Genomic DNA, 19,792 nt, shown 5'->3' with positions numbered 1-19,792 from the left:
AGACCACTTCTGCGATTTCTAAACTTTTACTGCGGTTTTGGATTTGAGAGCACATTTGTTAATCCTAATGGGCTAATGGAAAGCTAAGAGGGATTTTGGACAATTTGCTCAACGTCTTGCCGGTTTCCCTTTCGAGCTACTCATTACCGACCTGAAAAATGATTTCACACAGCTTCTTTTGAAACAGTGCAAATACCTTTTTGTGCATATGACAACATTAAATGTTATTACAAGAGCGGTGAATCCATAAAGTGCATCTTTGCATATTGACTGACTGCATGGTGTTTAGCGTCTAGAGGGTTGAGTGACATTTTCTGTCCTTTCATGTCCCCGGCTTCAAATATGTATTAACTTATCGCTGCAAAAGCAGGTAAGACTCCAGAAAGATCCGTCCTTTTGATGTCATGTTTATTGCCGCACTAACCAAAGCAACATGCAGCATCTGTGTACTTCAAAAGACGGTCGTCTGACACACGTTTACCCACACACACAGATAGAGAAAAATACACAAACTACAGTTAAATGGGGATGAGAGAAGTTTGTTCGCTGAATTTCTGAGTACAGCTTTGGCTTTCTTCCCAAATGCTTGTGTGTGTGTGTGTTCTAACAAGCGTTCTGTCACAGTTTTTGCCAGCTTGAGCTACAGCTGTTGATTTGGCTCTTTAAATGAGCTGAAGTCTTTGTACTGTTGCGCGTCTGCGCGCGTTTAAAGAGTTGGCCATCGGTGCATCTCCCTGTAAATGCCTGCCAGGCGATCTCCTAAATGTTGGCCTCGGCTTTTTTCACATCTGAGACGCTCCTGCACTTTTTGAAGATAAAGCGGCCGCCCCATTTCATGCGCGTCTCAGAGAAGTTAACTTCCTGCAGGAGTCGCATGTGAAGCGGCTCCTTCTGTGAGAGGGGACATGAAAGACGCGCCTGGAAACATTTGAACTGCGTGTCGGCTCTAATTCTGTCTGACATGTTTTCTTTTCCTCTGTATCTTCATTCCTCTTTACCCGAGACGGTTAAAACACCCGGGGCTAGACGACCGCCCAAACAATTAGCTGGCGATTGACCATGCGGAAGAGTGCCGAGCATCTGCAAGACATGCGAGGAGTCGTTTGTTTTGTGTAACAATCAAACAAGGGGCGAGAAAAGATGTCGGACATACAAGGATGTTGTATATTTAAGCTAAATGATACAAAGCGCTTTATTCAAAATTGGCGTTAAGGGTGGGATTACTTTTGTAATATGGAGAAACACCTTTACCTGACAGTTTGTTTGAACGGTATGTCGGCTTCTGGGTCAACGAATATGGAGTTTGTGTCAGCTCTGACTGTGTGTTGAACAGTGGATATTGGGGGGAGTGTTTGAAGAAAATGTTTTGTGGAATAATTTGCAAAAATGATCTTATCTTTATACCCCTGTGCAGTTTGACAAAGTGACTCCAGTTATTGCCGTCTTAAGGGGCGTTTACACCGACAGCGATTATGCCGCTGGAGGTCACCAAACTCTGTTGCACTGCCAACGGACTTTGTTGTTGACTCTTATTAGAGAAAAAAAAGACTTCCAGTCAGTCCGTGTAAACGCCCCTTGTGTGCTTTTTCACATGTGTGTGTGTCTGTGTATTGTACTGTACGTTTCCCATTATCTTTCCACTGAATCTTCCTTTTTTTAGGATTCAAATTCATGTTTGTCTGTGTGTCTACGTAGACGCTTTCTGCAGCAGTGACAGAAAGTCCCCATCGACTCAGTGACATCCAGAAATCCCTTTGACATGAGATAAATGGACAGTTTTGGCAGGTTGCCCCACAGATGTCTTTACAAGACTTCCCTAAAGCGCATCCTTTCTGCTATGTACAGTATCTACAACTATACTGTTTTTGCGTGCGTGTGTGTTTCTTGGCAGGCGTACAAGCGATATACAATATACCTGCCAATTGAATACTTCTCAGTTCCAGTTTCGGAGTAATATATCCTGTTTTTCCTACTTATTGCGCAGAAACCATCAAGTGCATGTCATTGCTATTGTTGCCCTTTGTCGCTTGATTTTTCTGCTGAACCCATGAGAAGATACAGCATTAGACAGAGTTTTGAGTGGACCTTACAAGCTTTTATAGAACTTGCCAGAAATACAAACACGTTCACCATAAACCAGCTCATCCCAGTGGTTCCTAGACTAATATTTGGCAGGTACCTATATGTAAGCATGCAGTTTGTTGATAGCCAAGGGTGTGATGTACCACGTAACACAGGAACTCCATTTAAACAAACTCACAGTTCATGGGTTCTGTCCTTTTGAAAGAGCATGAAACAGGTTTCCCATATTTAAGATCAGTTTTAAGAGAGCACAAAACTCTCGGTGGTTTTATTGACTTGTACACTGGGCATCGGTGTTATCTGTCTTTGGTATTTACTCTGCGTCCTCCACTTTTCTCTTGGCTGTCGTATCACAAATTAAAATCCATTAGCTGTTAATTCTGATCTTGTCCTCTTGGTCTTTCCGCAGCAACAGGGAGCGGCCACTACGGTCTACTGCGCCGTGGCTCCAGAGTTGGAGGGTCTGGGAGGGATGTACTTCAACAACTGCTTCCGCTGTCTGCCCTCTCCGCAGGCTCAGGACCCGACGGCCGCTCTCAGCCTGTGGGAACTCAGCGAGAGGCTTATCCAGGAGCGATCCACGCTGCCTCAGGCGCTCTGACCCCTCCTTTGTAGCCTCACGCCCCCCCTGACCCCCTGTAGGGTCACCTGTGTGAACATCTGTGTGGAGGATGCAAGCGTAGAATAATCGTTGATTTGAGGGGCGAAAAAGATGCAATTCTGAACTGTACAAGGACATTGGCAATCAAAGATGGAAGTTATCTGGGAATCAGAAGCGGCTGGGGCTTCTACGGCAGATAAAGAGAATTCAATTGTGTTTCTCTCATGTCAATGGTGTAATCGCTCAATCCTGCGTTAAGGTTTTAACTAAGTCTAGATCACTCTATAAATGTCTCCGTAACAAGCACTAATGTTTGAGTTGTCTATTAAGGGGGTACTACATATAAATGAAGATCACCTTTCATGGTGGATGTTTACAGCATACAAATACTCTTTTGTTTGGAGATCAATGTCTGTACCGATAAAAATGTGGAGTAAATGTTGTAAGGGGCGTAACCTACAAAGACATAATGCCAGAAATGTACAATTTGCGAACTATTTACAAACATGGCAATTTTGCGTTTCTAAGAACAACCCAGCATTGGTATTCTGTACACAATATACACAAGACGCTGAATGCTGTTGACGTTTCTAACTTGATGGAGCCTCAAAAACCATTTCAAACTCATACAAAATGTTGGACAGTAAAACAGCATCTGCTTGGAGAACTGGAGGGCCGTTGGTGGCAGAAGGAGAAAATGAGTCCTCAATGTCTGAAAATATCTGGTGAAGCTCCTTTTGAATTTCCAGGTATCGTCTGTTTTTGCATCAACATGCAGGGATTTGCTAATTGGGTTTTTCGCTGTAAATCTGGGTGAAGTCAGTACTAGGGGATTGTGGGTAAGGCTAAGGAATGGCACTCAGGTTGATAAAGGGTTTCGTATTTCTTTCATTCCTTAATGTTTTTTTCTTCTAATCGTCTTCATCGGGGTTGATTTTGGAGAGGTTGTGCTTTGTGGCAGTCTTGGAGCCATGGGTCACCCTAAGCCAGAAGCATTCCAGTGTAATACTGTCTGCAAAGAGAAATAAAGAAAGATTAAAATCATTCCTAAAGAAACGCTCTGTTTATTCTAGAGAAAGAGTCACGTGTTATAACATTTTTCATTTCAACCCATTTGAATAAAACACCACTAGTCACCACTTTTCCTTTTCTCCATTTATTAAAATTACACACAACGAATTGTATGATAGTCACATCTTATGTTTCAACACGCTGCAAAGCTATCTGAAATTAATCCCTGATTTTAGACACTGTTTTACAGCTATTTTTTCAGTGCACCAGGCACATGATTTAAAACAGAAGAAAAAAGCTATGTAAAATTGGCCCTACATTCCTTACAAATACCATTAACAAAATTATTTATTTTAGTAAACTAGCCTAGCATTAAAAGTAGATTGTGTATACAGAACAGCCTGATTCAAAAAGCAACTAAAAACATTTATTTCATACTTATTAAACACTGTGTCAATTGTGCAACTCTTAAAAAAAAAAAATATATCACAGTTTCAGTTATAAGGACTCAGGAGATTAAAAAAGCAAGGAAGTCCTTCTATGCCATCAGTCAGGGGTGAGCGAGTTTCCCAGGGGTGACAGGAGCTGAACCCTTCCCTATCCTGTGTGTTTAGCGAGGCTTTGACCATGACCCGGAACAACTCCATAAACAAACCGCCTGTCACACGCATTACTCGCTCCAGGAGAGTAATTGACACATCAAGAAGCCAATCATAAAAGAGGCATGTCCCTCCCTTTCACGCTTGTGCGGCCAATGGAATCAATATCTCGGACCAGCGGGCAAGAAAAGAACTTCCAGCTCCCATTCCAACACAGATGCATTCTGATGAATGGCTCCATGCGTTACATGCGCTGTTACACCTTAAAGCTGCAATCAGAATTTTGGGGGGCGAGGGTTACAAAAATCAGTTACTGAGCAAGTATATAAAATAATCTGTAATTCTCTGTTTTCCCAAACTGACCATAAATTAGGCTATCGGGTGTGATTGCACATATGATGTAATTTGACAACTCAAGTAAAGATATTTACAGTAACCTGCAATTCAATGCTTTAAACAGAGAGGGCGACAGAGAGGCAAAAGTTACAGTCTGCAGCTTTAAATATGTTCGACACGTGAGCGTTGCAGATGTGAGCGTTACACAACCAGTTCTTCAAATCAGAGTACACACTCTCCTGCGCAAACAGGGTTGCGTAATGTGCGTGTAGATGGCGTACCCTTCTCGGCGCAGGTGGCCTATCTTTGTTTTCTCCCACACACACACACACACACACTACAGTATGAGACCATGCTGCAAAGCAGAATTTGCACACAAGATTGTGTAGAAAACCAACAGCAGACACACAAGGTGTTCCCAGAATTCCTTGTACGAGCGAGCACATGGACAAGAGGTTGTCTCACACGACGGTACGCATAGACAAACAAGTCATTCCTTCTGTGTTTTGCGAGCGTGTGTGGGATTAGAGGTAGGACGCCACTCTATTTCTGGTTCCACTCCATCTCTTCCCTGTTCGCGCTCTCTTTCTTGTTCTATCTGTTCTCTCCAGAGAGGCAGCGCGGTCTGGGAGAGGTAGAGGCAGTAAAAGTGTCACGGCGTAATGAATGGGCCCCTGATCGAGGGAGAGAAAGAGAGTTCGCTGGAGGAAGAGCAGGGACTGGTTGTTATTTGTCTGATATTGAGGGAGGATAGCTAATGATGTGAAGCATGTAAACCTGAAGTGCCACTAAACCGCTCGTGTGTGCGTGTGGGAACCGGCGGGACCGTCCCGATCCTGGATAACGGAAGATAAAGTGGGAACGCAGATGAAGTGTTTCTGGGCCAGCCAGGTGTCACACGCTGTATTGTTTGCAAATGGCTGAACACAGATAGAGGAAAAACCTCCGACGGCACATAGACTCAACAACACACTACTGCACGTCCTCTTTAGCTTTAAGAGAAATGCAGTAAATCAAATAAACACTTAATTCAACTAATTCAACCAAAATTACATTGAAAATATAGAATATAATGGCATGGCAGTCTCTGTAAATTACACTTGTGTTCTCTTTCAGACCACATACAGATTTTTTAAAACAAATCGAGTTTAAAAAATAGATTGACCACAAAATACTGAACAGATAGTGTTGGATAAACCCTGAAAACGCCTTCTGAACATTACTACCATTTTCAAACAAACGTCATCTATTGGTCTAGCTTGTTTTATAAGAAAAAATACGCCTCAAACTACCACAAGCCCTTAAACATTTGGTTGACAACCACTTGACCTACAAACATGACCAGTTTTAAATCATTCTTGAATGCACTGAGATCTAACAAAAGTCAATAATAACATGCACGACATTGACAGTGTGCCACAGGTGACATGCCGTCTGAGCTATGTGCCCCAAGGGCTTCTGGGAAACTGTTGGGTCTGTCGTCCTCCGGGGGAGTCTGGGTGGCCGTCGTTTGCCTGTTTTGACCTTTTTGGCCTCCCCAGCAGGAGGAGCGAATGCTCAGCTGTGTCTGGATGGAAACTGTTGTTTAGTTCTGTGAATGCTCAAGGCATCAATTCACATATAACCAAAAACAACATCTTTGTTGCATCTTCCCGTCTGCATGAAGAAAGTATATTATTGTAGTTATTCATTATTTGGTTTGGGACTTTATTCAAATCTTTTGAATTGGTTCACCAGAAAGATTTGTTCAGTGAATCATTCAATGATCCTTTATACTTTAGAGTATGCCAATGATATGTGTATTCTGATTGACTGAATCAATCTGTATTTGGTTGTCACTTTGTAGTGACACTTTGGCCAGGCTTTAAAATAGAGACATTTCACACTCAAGAAAACTCAAAACACCAAGTCGACCACAAACACTGCTGGAAATCTAGTCCTCGGTAAGACCAGCGCGTTCATTCTGGGTCAGCAATTAATCCACAAACTGAAAACATGTCTTCAGCGGTCGAGCTGAGAAACCGTCAGGTAAGTGCAGGTCAACCTAAAAAGATCAGGAAGACCCTTTTAAACTCATCTAATCCAATCTTTCTTTATCCTAAGTCTCTGAAATAAAAAGAAAAGAACCATCATAACCTCTCTTCCTGCTTCTACAGCCGTCCATGTCCACCAAGACGGCCTTTGTGTGTGAGGCACAGGAAGATTCATGAGGGGATGTTTTTCTGCTTTCTTCCGCCGAGTCTTATTGATCATCGTATTGGAATCATTTGATAGTTAATCAATGCTTTCTCTTTCACCTCGCCGGTCGTGAGACAGTGGGCCGTTTTTCAAAGGCCGGCCTTGATCTCGGAAACAACAATTTATACACACTTACTCACCTCAGTGCACAATACAGCTCTATTTCCCCAAGCATACCTTAAATCATCCTTATATTCTACATCACAACCAAACAGAACTGAATATCGCTGAATATCGTATGAATATGTTCACATTGTAACACCAAGATTTTTGGCCACATGTACTGTGGTTCCTTTTTTTTATAATTTATTTATTTAGTTATAATTATTATTACTACTACTACTATTTTATTTTTAGTATTATCATTAGTATTTATACTATTTTTATAATAAAAATAATAATAATAATAATTGTTATTAATATTAATATTTGTATTGTTATTATTACTTCTACTACTACCACTAATTTATTTTTATTAATACTATTGTTATAATAATAATAATAATAAGAAGAAGAAGAAGAATAGCTATCGTTTTTATTATTATTACTGCAATTTTTATGTTATTACTGTTAATTTTAAGAAAGTGCGAATACATTAAAAGGAATGTCATACAATACCATGTTCTATATCACAATACAGTGGTATTTACAGCCGATACCATAATCACTCTACCCTGGTACATGTGCTGTACTTTTAGACTTTTAAAGCTGTGTCCATAACCTAAAATAGCAGTCTAGTTGCAGACCGTCCATCATACATCTATACACTGAGACCTCACATATACCCAGACTTCCGAGGTAAAAGCTGTAATAGAAAGAACTCTAGTGTTACTAATATGCTGATAAGCATTACATGGTCCCATCCAGGACGCGGCAGTGATGCAATACAAAAGGTGACTTTCAGAGGTAAACGGATCTTCCATTGACCCCCACTATATGTCTGTATCACTTCCTGTACGTACAGCCCCGGCTGTAACCAAAAGCCTTTCACAATGCATCCGCTTAATCTACCCCCATTTACAATGACACACTCAGTACGCATCACTCGACCGTTCCCTCTGCCTGTTTGGATAGAGGAAGAAAGGCATTATGACATCACATCCTGTCACAAAGCCATCATTACAGCTGACGTCTGGGACTGCGGGTCTAACCTCTAACCGCTCGAATTCCGACACGCTCAGCTCCGGCACATCTGCGGATAGTGGAGACCAACCGGAAAGATGCGCCACATGCCAGGTGTTTAATATCAGCGCTGTGTGGTGCAATTACCCCGCAGAAATGAGCTTTTAATTCCGTTTTATTGGCCCAATATTGCTTCTGGTGTTTAGTTTTTAAACATTATAATTAGTTTTGAAAAGATTGGTCGACCTCATTCTATTCCACAATACCCCATGGCTTTAAACAATACTCAGCGGCGGCGCGGATGCAGGGTCTGGAAACGCCTGGGTTGCGGTGAAACACGGTTTTAATAGCGCTGTAGAGCTTTGAGACAGCTGGCTAGAGAACCACTTATTGTTGAATATGGAGAATAAACGCTGCTAAAAATATAAAAAGAATGGGATTACTGCAATTTTAACGTTTGGGAAAATCGGAACCTATTTATGCCGAGCAAATGGGAAGAACGTTGAACAGACTATTTAACTACATAATAAAATGTGCTTATGCGGTTTATTGTCTAGAGCAGCAGGTTTTAGGGCTAGGGACCCTCAAATGCATTTTTTGGGAGAAACATCTTTATAGAAAACAATGTCATGACAATCTGAATAAAACAAACTTTTTTTAATCTATTATTTATTTGAATTAGTTTCAGTAGGAGAGAAATACTCTTTTTCATATAAAGGTTCATCTGTAAGAACATCTATAGACGTCCGCAGATCACAATTTAGAAACCCCAGGTCCCGACAATAGCACACAACAGTGTGTAATGGCTGAATCATTGAATCCAAGTAAAATTTTGTTTATTATTCCGATGAAATTAATATTGGCTATAGGTGAATAATGACCATTTATTCTGAACTTGCACCGGCTTAGTGGGCTGTGAAATGCCAAAGTGTGTGGATATTTTTAATGAATATGATCAATGGAACATTTCTCAGAGGAATAGATACACTCGATGTAAAGGTGCGATCGGGAAAATTTACGATCCGTGGCCATCCATAAACTGTCACCTCTCCTGCGCTCAACATTAGCATGCGATTAAAATGTAGGTCAATATTTATTAAGAGCTGTTATAAAGTCAATGTTTGTTTTATGAAATCCAGTAGCGACTCTTAAATAACTTTATGACTAGATCATATGTTTCTTTTGAGGCAGTGTCCGTACGACAAACATCTATAAGTAAATCTAGTTTTGTGAAGTTTTCAATTAGCGAAAATGCTTATGGTCATTTTAAAGGAATGAGAAGCTTACGTTCTGTCATGTATTTTACATTATATGCATATTGGTGTATAATTAAGATGTATAGCACAAAGTCAGACTTTTATGACAATCAGTCATCATAAGTTTGGTAAAAACCAGTGACCTTTGACCTTTACTGCCATCAAACCTGGTGCAATGCGTCGTCTTTAAGTTCATACTTAAATGTACACAATGTGATCAATGGAGTGAACGATTTTCAGCAAGTAATGAAATTAAATGTGTGCGTACTCTCAAATGTAGACACTAAAACTAATCACAACCTTTGGAGACTTGAAATAGCGCTTAAAAACAATAAAAATAGTATGACAAATAAATTAAAATATTTTAATTTTGAGTAAGCTGTTCCTTTTAAACTACTAGATCTTACGTAACACCTGCATTTTAAATCTGAAGCTTTGGTAACAATTTAAAACATATAGTAATGTGTCGTCAACCTGTTTTCAAGAGTGCGGGGGAAGTTACAACACAAAAACGAGATAATAATCTACCGTACCCTTTGTTTTTTTCTGTGTATGTGTTTGAAAGTTTGTGACATACTTCTACGCAGCCAACGGGGCAGTAGGGTACATGATGAAGTGCACTAGCGCTCGTCTGCTATTATGAGACAGTAAGATAACAAGCTCTCTTATTCATTCCGAAGAGAATTTCAAGCGCTACATACAACCGCCTGCGCCGGGACATTTTTCCAAATTTATCTCCACGCCGTCTCTTGACGTTTTAGTGGAAATACTGCCAGCACGAAACGTCTGCGTAGCACCAGACGAGTTGACCTTGTAAACCTTGACTTATTTTGTACGCTCTTTGTGCGGAAGGGAGAAAGCAGGGGCGGAGAAACCAGAGGAGCCGTCATACCTGTCACGCCTTTCAAACAAAAAGAAAAACGAGCGCTCGGCCCCGAGAACAATTATTCCCTCCTGTCTGGAGATTCATCAGAGAAAGCGCCGGGGAAAAAGTGCGGAAGAAAAATCGAGAGGACCAGAACTTGAGCGAGTGTGGAGTGGAAGCAGGCGCCCATCGGAGAGTGAGAGAGAAAAAGAGAGAGAGAGGAGGTATAAGAAGAAAGAGGATTTGTCAGTGTGCTTTAGTGGAAAGCTCGCAGCTAAAGGCTGAGGTGGCAGTAATGAAACATTCATAATCGGCACAGACACGCTTCAACACACTCGCTGACACACTGTTTAAGCACTGCCACTCCAAGGTCACACACACACACACCTGAGAACAACTGAGACTGTACAGCACGAACGCAAACGCTTTCTCTCTCTCTCACACACACACACACACACACACACACACCTGAGAACAACTGAGACTGTACAGCACGAACGCAAACGCTTTCTCTCTCACACACACACACACACACAGACACACCTGAGAACAACTGAGACTGTACAGCACGAACGCAAACGCTTTCTCTCTCTCACACACACACACACACACACCTGAGAACAACTGAGACTGTACAGCACAAATGCAAACGCTTTCTCTCTCTCTCTCTCTCTCACACACACACACACACACAACTGCACTCCTGACTTAGACAACTCTCTGTTATATGTGTAACACAACAGAACAACTACTTTAAAGAAATAACTAACAATTAAAACGTGACTAAAAGTAATACAAATCCTGCTGAAACACACAACATTGTAACAGCTATAACGTCAAACGTGCTTATTACGTCAAACATAGCAACACATATTCCTCTAAAATCCTGTTATTCTTTACTCATTCTTATATGGACTTGAAATATTTGTAAATAGTGACATAATTTTATGCAAACTTTTCCTTTAATGTCGTCTGTCGAAACAAATAAATGTGCTGCATGAGGTGATTTAGGCCTAGTTTAACTATTCTCTAACCCTCACAAAAGCAGTCGATAAGTCTGCGTTTGTCCGTCTTCATCCCTCTCGTTCTTTGCTGTTATTGGTGTTATTTAATGATGTCTGTGAACACGTTCCAGCATTAAATACTCATGTTTATATTCGGCCTTGAGGCGTACATCACGCTCGGCAAACTCGCCTTTGAAGTGCTAAAGCCCCTCAGCGGGAGCCCATAACTAAAGTAAAAACAACCCAAACAAGACTAAACAAGCACCAAACTAAAGAATTAGCTTTACAGACAATGCTTTTTACAGCATCGGATAGAAATTATAAACACCTGTGACAGGATACCATTCTGGAAACAATCTTTACCAGAGATGAGCAACTAAAACTTAAATCGTATATGACTATGGATTTTCACATCCCTACATCTCATGTACGTGTATAAGAGAAACAAATCATAGGAAATGATCTACTGTGACTAGCTAAAGGCCAGCCAAGATATAATTCACTAACTTGTAACTATCGACTGTGTTCACAAGCAAGGCAGCAACTTTGCTTTCGTCATCCGGCATAGAAACGAGTTGTTAAAAAAGAAACCTCAGAATATAAATTCTGTCATCATTTATTCACCCTCATGTCATTCCACAGCTGTATAGGAGTCTTTCTGCAGTGAAAAAAAAGTTTTGTGTCCATACAATGAAAGTCAATGAGGGTCAATGTTGTAACCAACATTCTAAAAAATATATGTTGTGTTCTGCCGAAGAACAAAGTCATACAGTTGTGAAATACCATAAGGATGAGTTAATAATGAATGCTGCGTCTATAAATGTAAGAGAAAATATAGGACTGGCCCTGGTTTAACATAGGGAATTAATTGAATTAATTGGTGAAAGTGTGCATATCATACCAGAGCAACGGGAGCGGCGAAAAAGTTAACCGACAGTTATTTCCGAGTCCGCGAAAGTTATAAAATTTTGATGAAAGATGACAAAGTCAAACAGTCTTTTCTTAGGAATAGCGAGCGCTGATCTTTTACAATGAGACCAGGATAAGACGCGTATCAGTAAAGTAAACACTTTTATGTTGACTTTAATCACTACATATTTAATGAAGCCCATGAATGATGCATCCACCTATGCTTCATATTTTCCTTCTCTCCATCCTCAGCCTACTGGTCATTTCCACCCCACCCCCCAAGCTTTTGATGTATAATTTATCTAGAACATATTCCATTAATAAGTCGTATGATCATTCTGTTGACGCCGCGCTTATATTAATGTAGATACAAACAGTGGACATCAGCGTTTTTGCGAGTTGTGTTCCAAACATACAGAACGCGCTCCGTGGACGTGACGCGATGTTCTCGTGGCTCACATGCAGCCCGACACGCTCGGCAAACAAAGCGTAACAGCCGTGACGGATCTCGCAAGGTTCAAACAAACTCATCAGCTATTGTCTATAACAGTCGGTTCGCCTGGGCAACAAACAATAGGATCCATATGTTGACGAATTTCTGAGCCATATGTGATAAAATAAAAAATGAGGAACAGGCAGGCGTGGAGAGATGAATCTGTCTCTCCAGAAGGCGAACGTTTCAGGAAACAGGTTTGCGTGGCTCTATCGAACTGCAGGAGGGACGGACGGAGCAAAAGAGAGAGAGAAAGAGAGAGTGAAGAGAGGTGGGGGTCTTCCGAGCGTCTGCTATGCCTAAGAATGCAAACGAGCCAATCTGCTCGACTTCGTACGGGAGACGAGAGAAAAAACGAGAGCGTACGCGACAGGATTGTCAGGTGGTGGCGGAACTCACACAAACGGATACCTAATGACTCGATTTATTCAAATGCCGCCCAGTTCCTCCTAATGGTGTCTTCCAGCTGTATTTCCACTCACGCTCTCTCCCTCTTTCTCGCTCTCACTAGCCTGAGTGAAAGTGGCGTTTACGGGCCTCAATCCCTCCGAGGGACCCTCGGATCTCAACAACTCTACCCACGGGAAACACGCGCATGTTGCACAAGCATCTGATCAGCTTCTAGCGCAGCTGCCAGACCGTCAGATACCGCGGCGAGATCGAGTTAACACTTTTTCACAAACGCACCTTGACAACGAAGGTTCCGAGCCAGGGTATATTGTGCACTGTAGCGTTGACAGTACACTTTCTAAGACGGTAGACTTTTTAAAACTGCACGGCCCTTCATTTAAAACATCAAGTTTTTAAATAAAAAGTGAAAAGAAGTGTAAAAACATGTTTGTATCAATTCGATCATTTGATCACTTTGTAAACGCAGGGTCAAGTCAAATGCATTGCATTGTGGGATATACAATCCATCTGTATACAGTAAGAGTACAAGTCGTCCGGGTATACTTCAGGATGCATACTGCAAAACCTTCAGTATTAACACTTTATAAAGCTGTTATAACACAGCTCAAACTGTTTATAACTGAGTTATTACATATCAGTCCTCACCTTGTTAGAGCGATAGTTTTACGAGATATGAAACATGGCATCATTTAAATCAGACCTCAACTGAAGCTGGATCAGGAACGGCAATTGCAACATTTGTGTGATATAAACTTAAAAATGTTTGTGACGGAACATAAAATAAAGGCATAGAGTGAGCAATTGTATAATAGAAAATCATTAAACACAGTGGTGGGTTTGTTAAAGGCCGGGACGATGACGACGGGGAGATCTTCTACATGAGATAATCTAATTCCCCATAATCCCTGGGCAAATATGACTCCAGCTAATCTCTGCATCAATATTTGGCTTTCGTTTTTAATTATCACATCAAACAGAGTGGAGTACGACCACGCCGAGCGTTATTGCTAAGCTGGGGAACATTTTTAGTGTTGTCCTGTTTACATTGTATTGACATTTGGCAGCCAACTCAAAGAGCGATTATCTGGAGTAGCGCACGGGTCGTTGGGACAGTCGTGGCCGACCGAACTCCAAACGTGGAATTGGACGACTGAGGCAAAGAAAACAGGTGGACACAATATACATAATGCGCAGAAAGTTCCTGTACTCAGCAAGTCCTCCGAGCTGCGTGATTTACACCGCCGCAGGATTTATAGCGCTTCGATAGAACATAATAACCCTTGCGAACACAATAATCATTCAGAAGAATAAAGAAAAAAAACTCTGCCTTTGTTATCTTACAATTACTATTGTGTATTTTATTGCATAATGGGTCTCAACAGTGCAGTTAATGGTATTACTGGCATAGGACCAGACGTTGGCTTGTAAATAAGTGTAATGGCACTTTTTAATAAATTACCTCACCTCGACACAACAATAATTTAATCTCCCTTATGAAAAAGGGACAGGTTGACAATGCTGGATTTATGATGGTATAGATTAGTCATCATCATTACTCTTGGAACTGTTATATATTTCTCAAATGAATTTGCTAATGTGCAGTCACTTGCTAAAATGAATATTGGCCGGCCACCTCGCTCTTAAAATGCTGGAATGCATTCAGACTCTTTGGAAAGCAGAGAGACGCATTTCATATGGTCACATATCAGAACGGGCGTATGCTTGAGTTTGCATTTATTGCATTTCATTAGAGTAACCTGCCTTTAAACTACAGCTTTTATATTTGATTTCCTGCATTTTGAGATTAAAATAAAAAGAAAAATTTAGCTTTTTCTCAAAACGGCCTGTTTCAAGAGGCACAAAGAGAGAAACGCATATGAATACCTACATCTGCTGAGACTAACTGTCATAGTCCACAATAAATGTCCAACATTCATCCATTCTCTCATTTTACAGAGTATATGGCCAAAAGGAGTGCTCGAGCCAGACTGAACACTCAACAGATGCTTTTAGATACTCAATATGCATTTGATCAGTTTTCGATTCGAACCCACAACCTTTGTGTGCTAATGCAATGCTTTACCAACAGAGCTGTAACAGGTGTCCATTCCATCACAGGTCTTATTTAAGTCCTATATTATACGCACAGAGACAGTGAGAGATGTTGTTTGGGTTGCAGTATTTTTCTCATGTATATAATCTTGAAAATGTGGAGAAAGTTTGCATGGCGGAATTATTGACGCCAGCATTAAAATGCCCCGCAATAATGCTCTCTATATAAATTTAGTTCTCTCCTTTGAGTTATGAACTGGATTTTATGAAGCACTAGATTTTTTGATGACTGGATACGGAAACTAACAACGGTATCGACTTCTGACTGATGGCACATCAGCAAAATTTCACGCTGTGGAAACTCTGCATTTTTTTTACAAATGTGTTAACGTATGGATGAGCTAAAAATAGCCGTGCATTTCATGGTGGCGACTTTAGTTTCAAGTTCTTCTAACACACACATGCCCTGAATGATAAAGGTGACCTGATGGGTTTGATTTCAGCAGATTGATTGAACCAGGAAGAGAGAGAGAGAGAGAACGAGACGGATAGAGAGAGAGAAAGAGTGTCAGGACTGTCCAGACCACCTGACATAACTAATGCACGTCTATCCACTGTCAAAAAGTGGTGACAGCCATGCAAACATGAGAATTTGATATATAATAATTGGAATGCACATAAAAAATACTTAAATATTTTTGAAAAATGTATAATTTTTGAACATATACTTGTATAGAGAATGCATGTAACGACTGTTAGTGTAATGTGTATGATTGTTGTAATGAAGTATAGGACATTTTGTGAAAATTTGCTTCACATCAGTAGGCCAAGACAAATTACAATGCTCAGAAATACATTCCTGAAAAAGCATCTCAGATATTATTAGAAATAGGCATAAACAATCACATATCAGCACTAAACCGGCATTAAAGCGTTACACAGTGAGGATATCATAGGTTTTGACATCATCAACACAGGCATGTCTGATTGGCTGATACGCAGCAGGTATTTCTGCATTATTAATGAAATCATCTTCAGCGATTAACATGAGCTTTAAGAGCGTGTATGATGACAGTCATGGGCAGCTGTATGTCCGTGACCCCGGCCTTCCCCTGTGGCTCTAATTAGAAAAGGTCCCATTACAATGTGTGTGTGCGTCAGTGTGAAGCGTACATGAGGAGGTTCAACAGATGAACACCTGCTATTGCCGCAGTCACAGCAAACACACTTTTCATGGTCAATCCTGCTGGAAAGCAGCTAAAAATGTGTTGGGTTGGCACTTCAATGGAAGTACGATTACTTGCTTTCTTCTTGGAATTCCAGAGCTTATTGATTTTTAGCAATTATTAAGATTGATGGTGAGGTTACAGAGAGTCCTGTCATGCTGCTGCCAGAGATGTTCGAAGTAAATAGATTATTGCAATTTATTTATTGATTGATTTATTTATAAACTGTTTTAATACTGTCTTCAAAAGTATGGCTTTGGACATCTGATTTAAAATCTTATTACACATCTTTCATTTTGTTGGCTTATCTTTGTTTTGAAATGTATGATAATCAAGCGCCGGCCTAAAACCTGTACACAACTGCTTAGCAGAAGTAGCATATTCATTTTCTGATTGTTTTTGCATTAATAAACAGATATTTCCTAATCATGTTAGTTACATATTAAATAATATAGCAATGACCATAGATAGAAGATCCTCAGGTTACTTTGATTTCTTTGAATGTATATGATGTACCCTGCCCCAGTCCAGGTTTTTTGCCAGCCGTTCAAGGAGTTGTCCTGTCTCGGCCTGGGATAGACAGGCTCCTGCTGAGGGTGTCACAATATAGACAATAACCGTGATACGACAAACAATGTCATCAGATACCGTTTCAATTCTACACATATCGTACACTATTATTTTTTTCACTGTGATTTAATAACCGAATAACAGACAAAACATAAAATACACAAAATAAACAAAACTAAAGATGAATTTGACAGATGGCATCATTCATTTCTTCAAAAGCGTTAATATAGATGTCGTGATAATACAGGTGACGATTAATTCGCTGGGCATAAAGCCGCATAGTGAAAATCTGATATCGTGGCCACGTATTCACATAGTTAAACCATTCAAATGTAATGTGGATTACAGCAGACTCATTTAGTATATAACACTATGAAATCTGGATTATTCTCTTTCTCTCATTTTAAGCGTTAGATTATAATTGCATGCTCAGGAATTCATCAACTTTTATGCCTTACGTGTGAATATAAAGAGTTATGAATAACATTATAAATTATAGATTGGAAAAATCATGAAATTATGAGTAACCACTTTGTTGAAGGACATGTCTGAGAAAAACGGTTATGAATACTGAATTTGTTCTGAGCCGTTAAAGGAAAGAAAAGGAGGTGAGAAGGAAAGGAGACGCAATGGGTCGGAAAGGAAGGGGAACATAAATGAAGTAAAAAGAAAGTTAGGACAAAGTAAAAAAAGGGAAAGAGATGAAGTTAAAACAAAACAAAAATATGAAAAGCAAACGCAAACAATAAATCACTTTCATACACACTGCTGGTGTACTAGTGTATGAACTCCCACCCTCTATTGTTGTGTGTGTGTGTGTTTGCTGTATAAATCATGCTGACATCGGCGTCGGTGAAAGTTGCCGCGGCCACGTGGCGGAGTCCTTCAGTGAGACCCGCGAGCGAGAGAGATAGAGAGACAGGAAGAGGAAACACGAGCGAAGGAAAGAGAAGAGAGGAGATGATCACTTCGACCTGGGATAACCGATTCTCCTTTCATCATTCCATGACATTCCGTGACATTTAAAAAGCCATTAACGGCAGCGGCCGGCGTTCCTGTAGGAAGACAGAGCTGCGTGTCCGTTCGCCGCACATAATGTGATCATGTGTGGCTGGATTAACTGATTACTGTGATATCACACACTGATCACAAATGAGCCGCCACTGACCGACTGCCAGCTCACAAACTATAAACCTACAACGCTTCATTTCACTCTCATCCGCTTACAGGGATTTGACTTCCTGAAGGGGTCACGAATATGTCGACCCTAACTGAAACATACTGGGCGTGTCAGATGGTAATACCTTGGTACTTTGATATATATATACTGTGGTTGTGAATAATGAACATATTTTGATATTGTGTTCAACATGGCAGCCTGAGGTACGGTGGTGTTAACCTTACTGTAAAACAGCAACATAACTTTTTTAGTCGAGGTACTTTGAAATAGCATGTTATTACCACACATGCCCATAAATAATGGCATAATAATACCATAAATACATAATACTTTTATACTATTCACATTTATTGCTTAAATACCGTATATGTGAAATTATACCGTGGTACCAATATTCAAATAAGTTTGATTTAATGTATAAATACAAAAAACCTGATACACCATAGATCAGTGGTTCTCAGACTTTTTCATTGTAAGGCCCCCTTTTGTGTGGGGTGCATAGCTTTGTGGCCCCCCAAATAAAGATGTATAATCTTAAACTTTACATCGCTGGAACATAAATTCTTTTGGTTGATGTTTTTTTTCTCTATATATAATTTCTGTATTTGTAAAACGCCACAAAATCTGTGGCCCCCAATACCCATCTTGGGTCCCCATTTTGAGAACCACTGCCATGGATACATTCCCATTCTGAACAAATCCATCACTCCGGTTTTTACTCGTTCAGTAGTTTGTTTAATCACTTGATATAATAAGGGAAAGTCCCAATGACAATGACTAACTTTATGATTGATGTCGTCTATAGAAATGTGGCCGCCACTTGTCGTAACAGTATCTCATAAATTCCACTCCAGTTTCCCGGAGACTGACGCCTTTCATCAAACCGATAGGCCTCCGGTATGAAGATAACAATACAAGACAATCTATTCAAATCTTTTTGTTTCTCTGCCTGACAAGTATTTAATCAGTAATTTCTGACATCTTCTGTCTCAATTAACTGCTGTTATTCTATTGTGTTATTTTAGGTTACTGTACAATACATTACATTACGCTGCATTGTAACTCTACATCACGTTACATATTGTTGCATTGCTTTGTGTGTATAATGTGTAGTTGTAACGTTAAAGAATTATTTCAACATCTGACCTCCACAAATGCAATGTACTAAGGTTGAATAAGTCATCTTAAATAAAATATGTCATCATTCATAAATGTACTTCATTAAATGAAGTTGCAATGTAACTTGCCATGACATTGTTATGCTGTCACATTACATCATGCCACTTTATTTAGAATTAAATGAATATTCTTAACTTTCTAAGTATTATTAATTCATATTATGACTATTAATATTGCGCATCAAACTGGTGATGTTTGATATATTGGCCCTAATCAGCTGTTTTTAAACTATCTGCCTATAGTATGAAACACAAATGACATCAAACTGATATTTCCCATGAAATCATACCCGACATCTCAAATGAAAAAACATATTTATAAACGTACCTTTGAGAATCAGGGTAAGGTAAAGAGACAGTTATAAATGCACATTTTAAATGTACTCCCTCAATAGTTTATTTGATTTTTTTCTAAAGTACCCAATTGCAGTTTTAATGTTGATGTGTTAAACTCAGTGCTGTCAGTGTGACACGAGAGACGCTCAGCGTAATCTCTGTTTGAGTGACAGAGTGGCTATGATAGGATCTCAACAGTATTGTTAATGAACAGCCATCAGTCACAGCTTTTCCTGGTAGTATGACACGGCCATTACTTCCTGTCTCATGTGACCAATCATGACGTGAGATGCTTCACAGAGATCACTGGGCGATTTTAGTCA

General features: G+C 40.1%; 2 protein-coding genes across 2 annotated transcripts in view; one reads left to right on the top strand and one right to left on the bottom strand.

Annotated features, from left to right (window-relative positions):
• wwox (WW domain containing oxidoreductase) overlaps positions 1–3,727 on the top strand; it is a 193,158-nt gene extending 189,431 nt beyond the window's left edge. Inside the window, exon 9 of the mRNA XM_056739610.1 lies at positions 2,492–3,727. Coding sequence (XP_056595588.1) covers positions 2,492–2,683 — 192 coding nt within the window. The 3' untranslated portion in view covers positions 2,684–3,727. The remainder of the gene's footprint in view (positions 1–2,491) is intronic.
• Positions 3,558–19,792, bottom strand: part of mafb (MAF bZIP transcription factor b) — a 58,647-nt gene continuing 42,412 nt past the window's right edge. The window contains exon 3 of the mRNA XM_056739609.1: positions 3,558–3,695. The gene's annotated coding sequence lies outside the window, so the exon portion shown is untranslated. The remainder of the gene's footprint in view (positions 3,696–19,792) is intronic.

The sequence above is a fragment of the Triplophysa dalaica genome, chromosome 24, assembly GCF_015846415.1.
Source record: "Triplophysa dalaica isolate WHDGS20190420 chromosome 24, ASM1584641v1, whole genome shotgun sequence".
Taxonomy (NCBI): domain Eukaryota; kingdom Metazoa; phylum Chordata; class Actinopteri; order Cypriniformes; family Nemacheilidae; genus Triplophysa; species Triplophysa dalaica.
The sequence above is the reverse complement of the archived record's forward strand: the minus strand, read 5'-3'. Positions and strand labels throughout refer to the sequence as shown.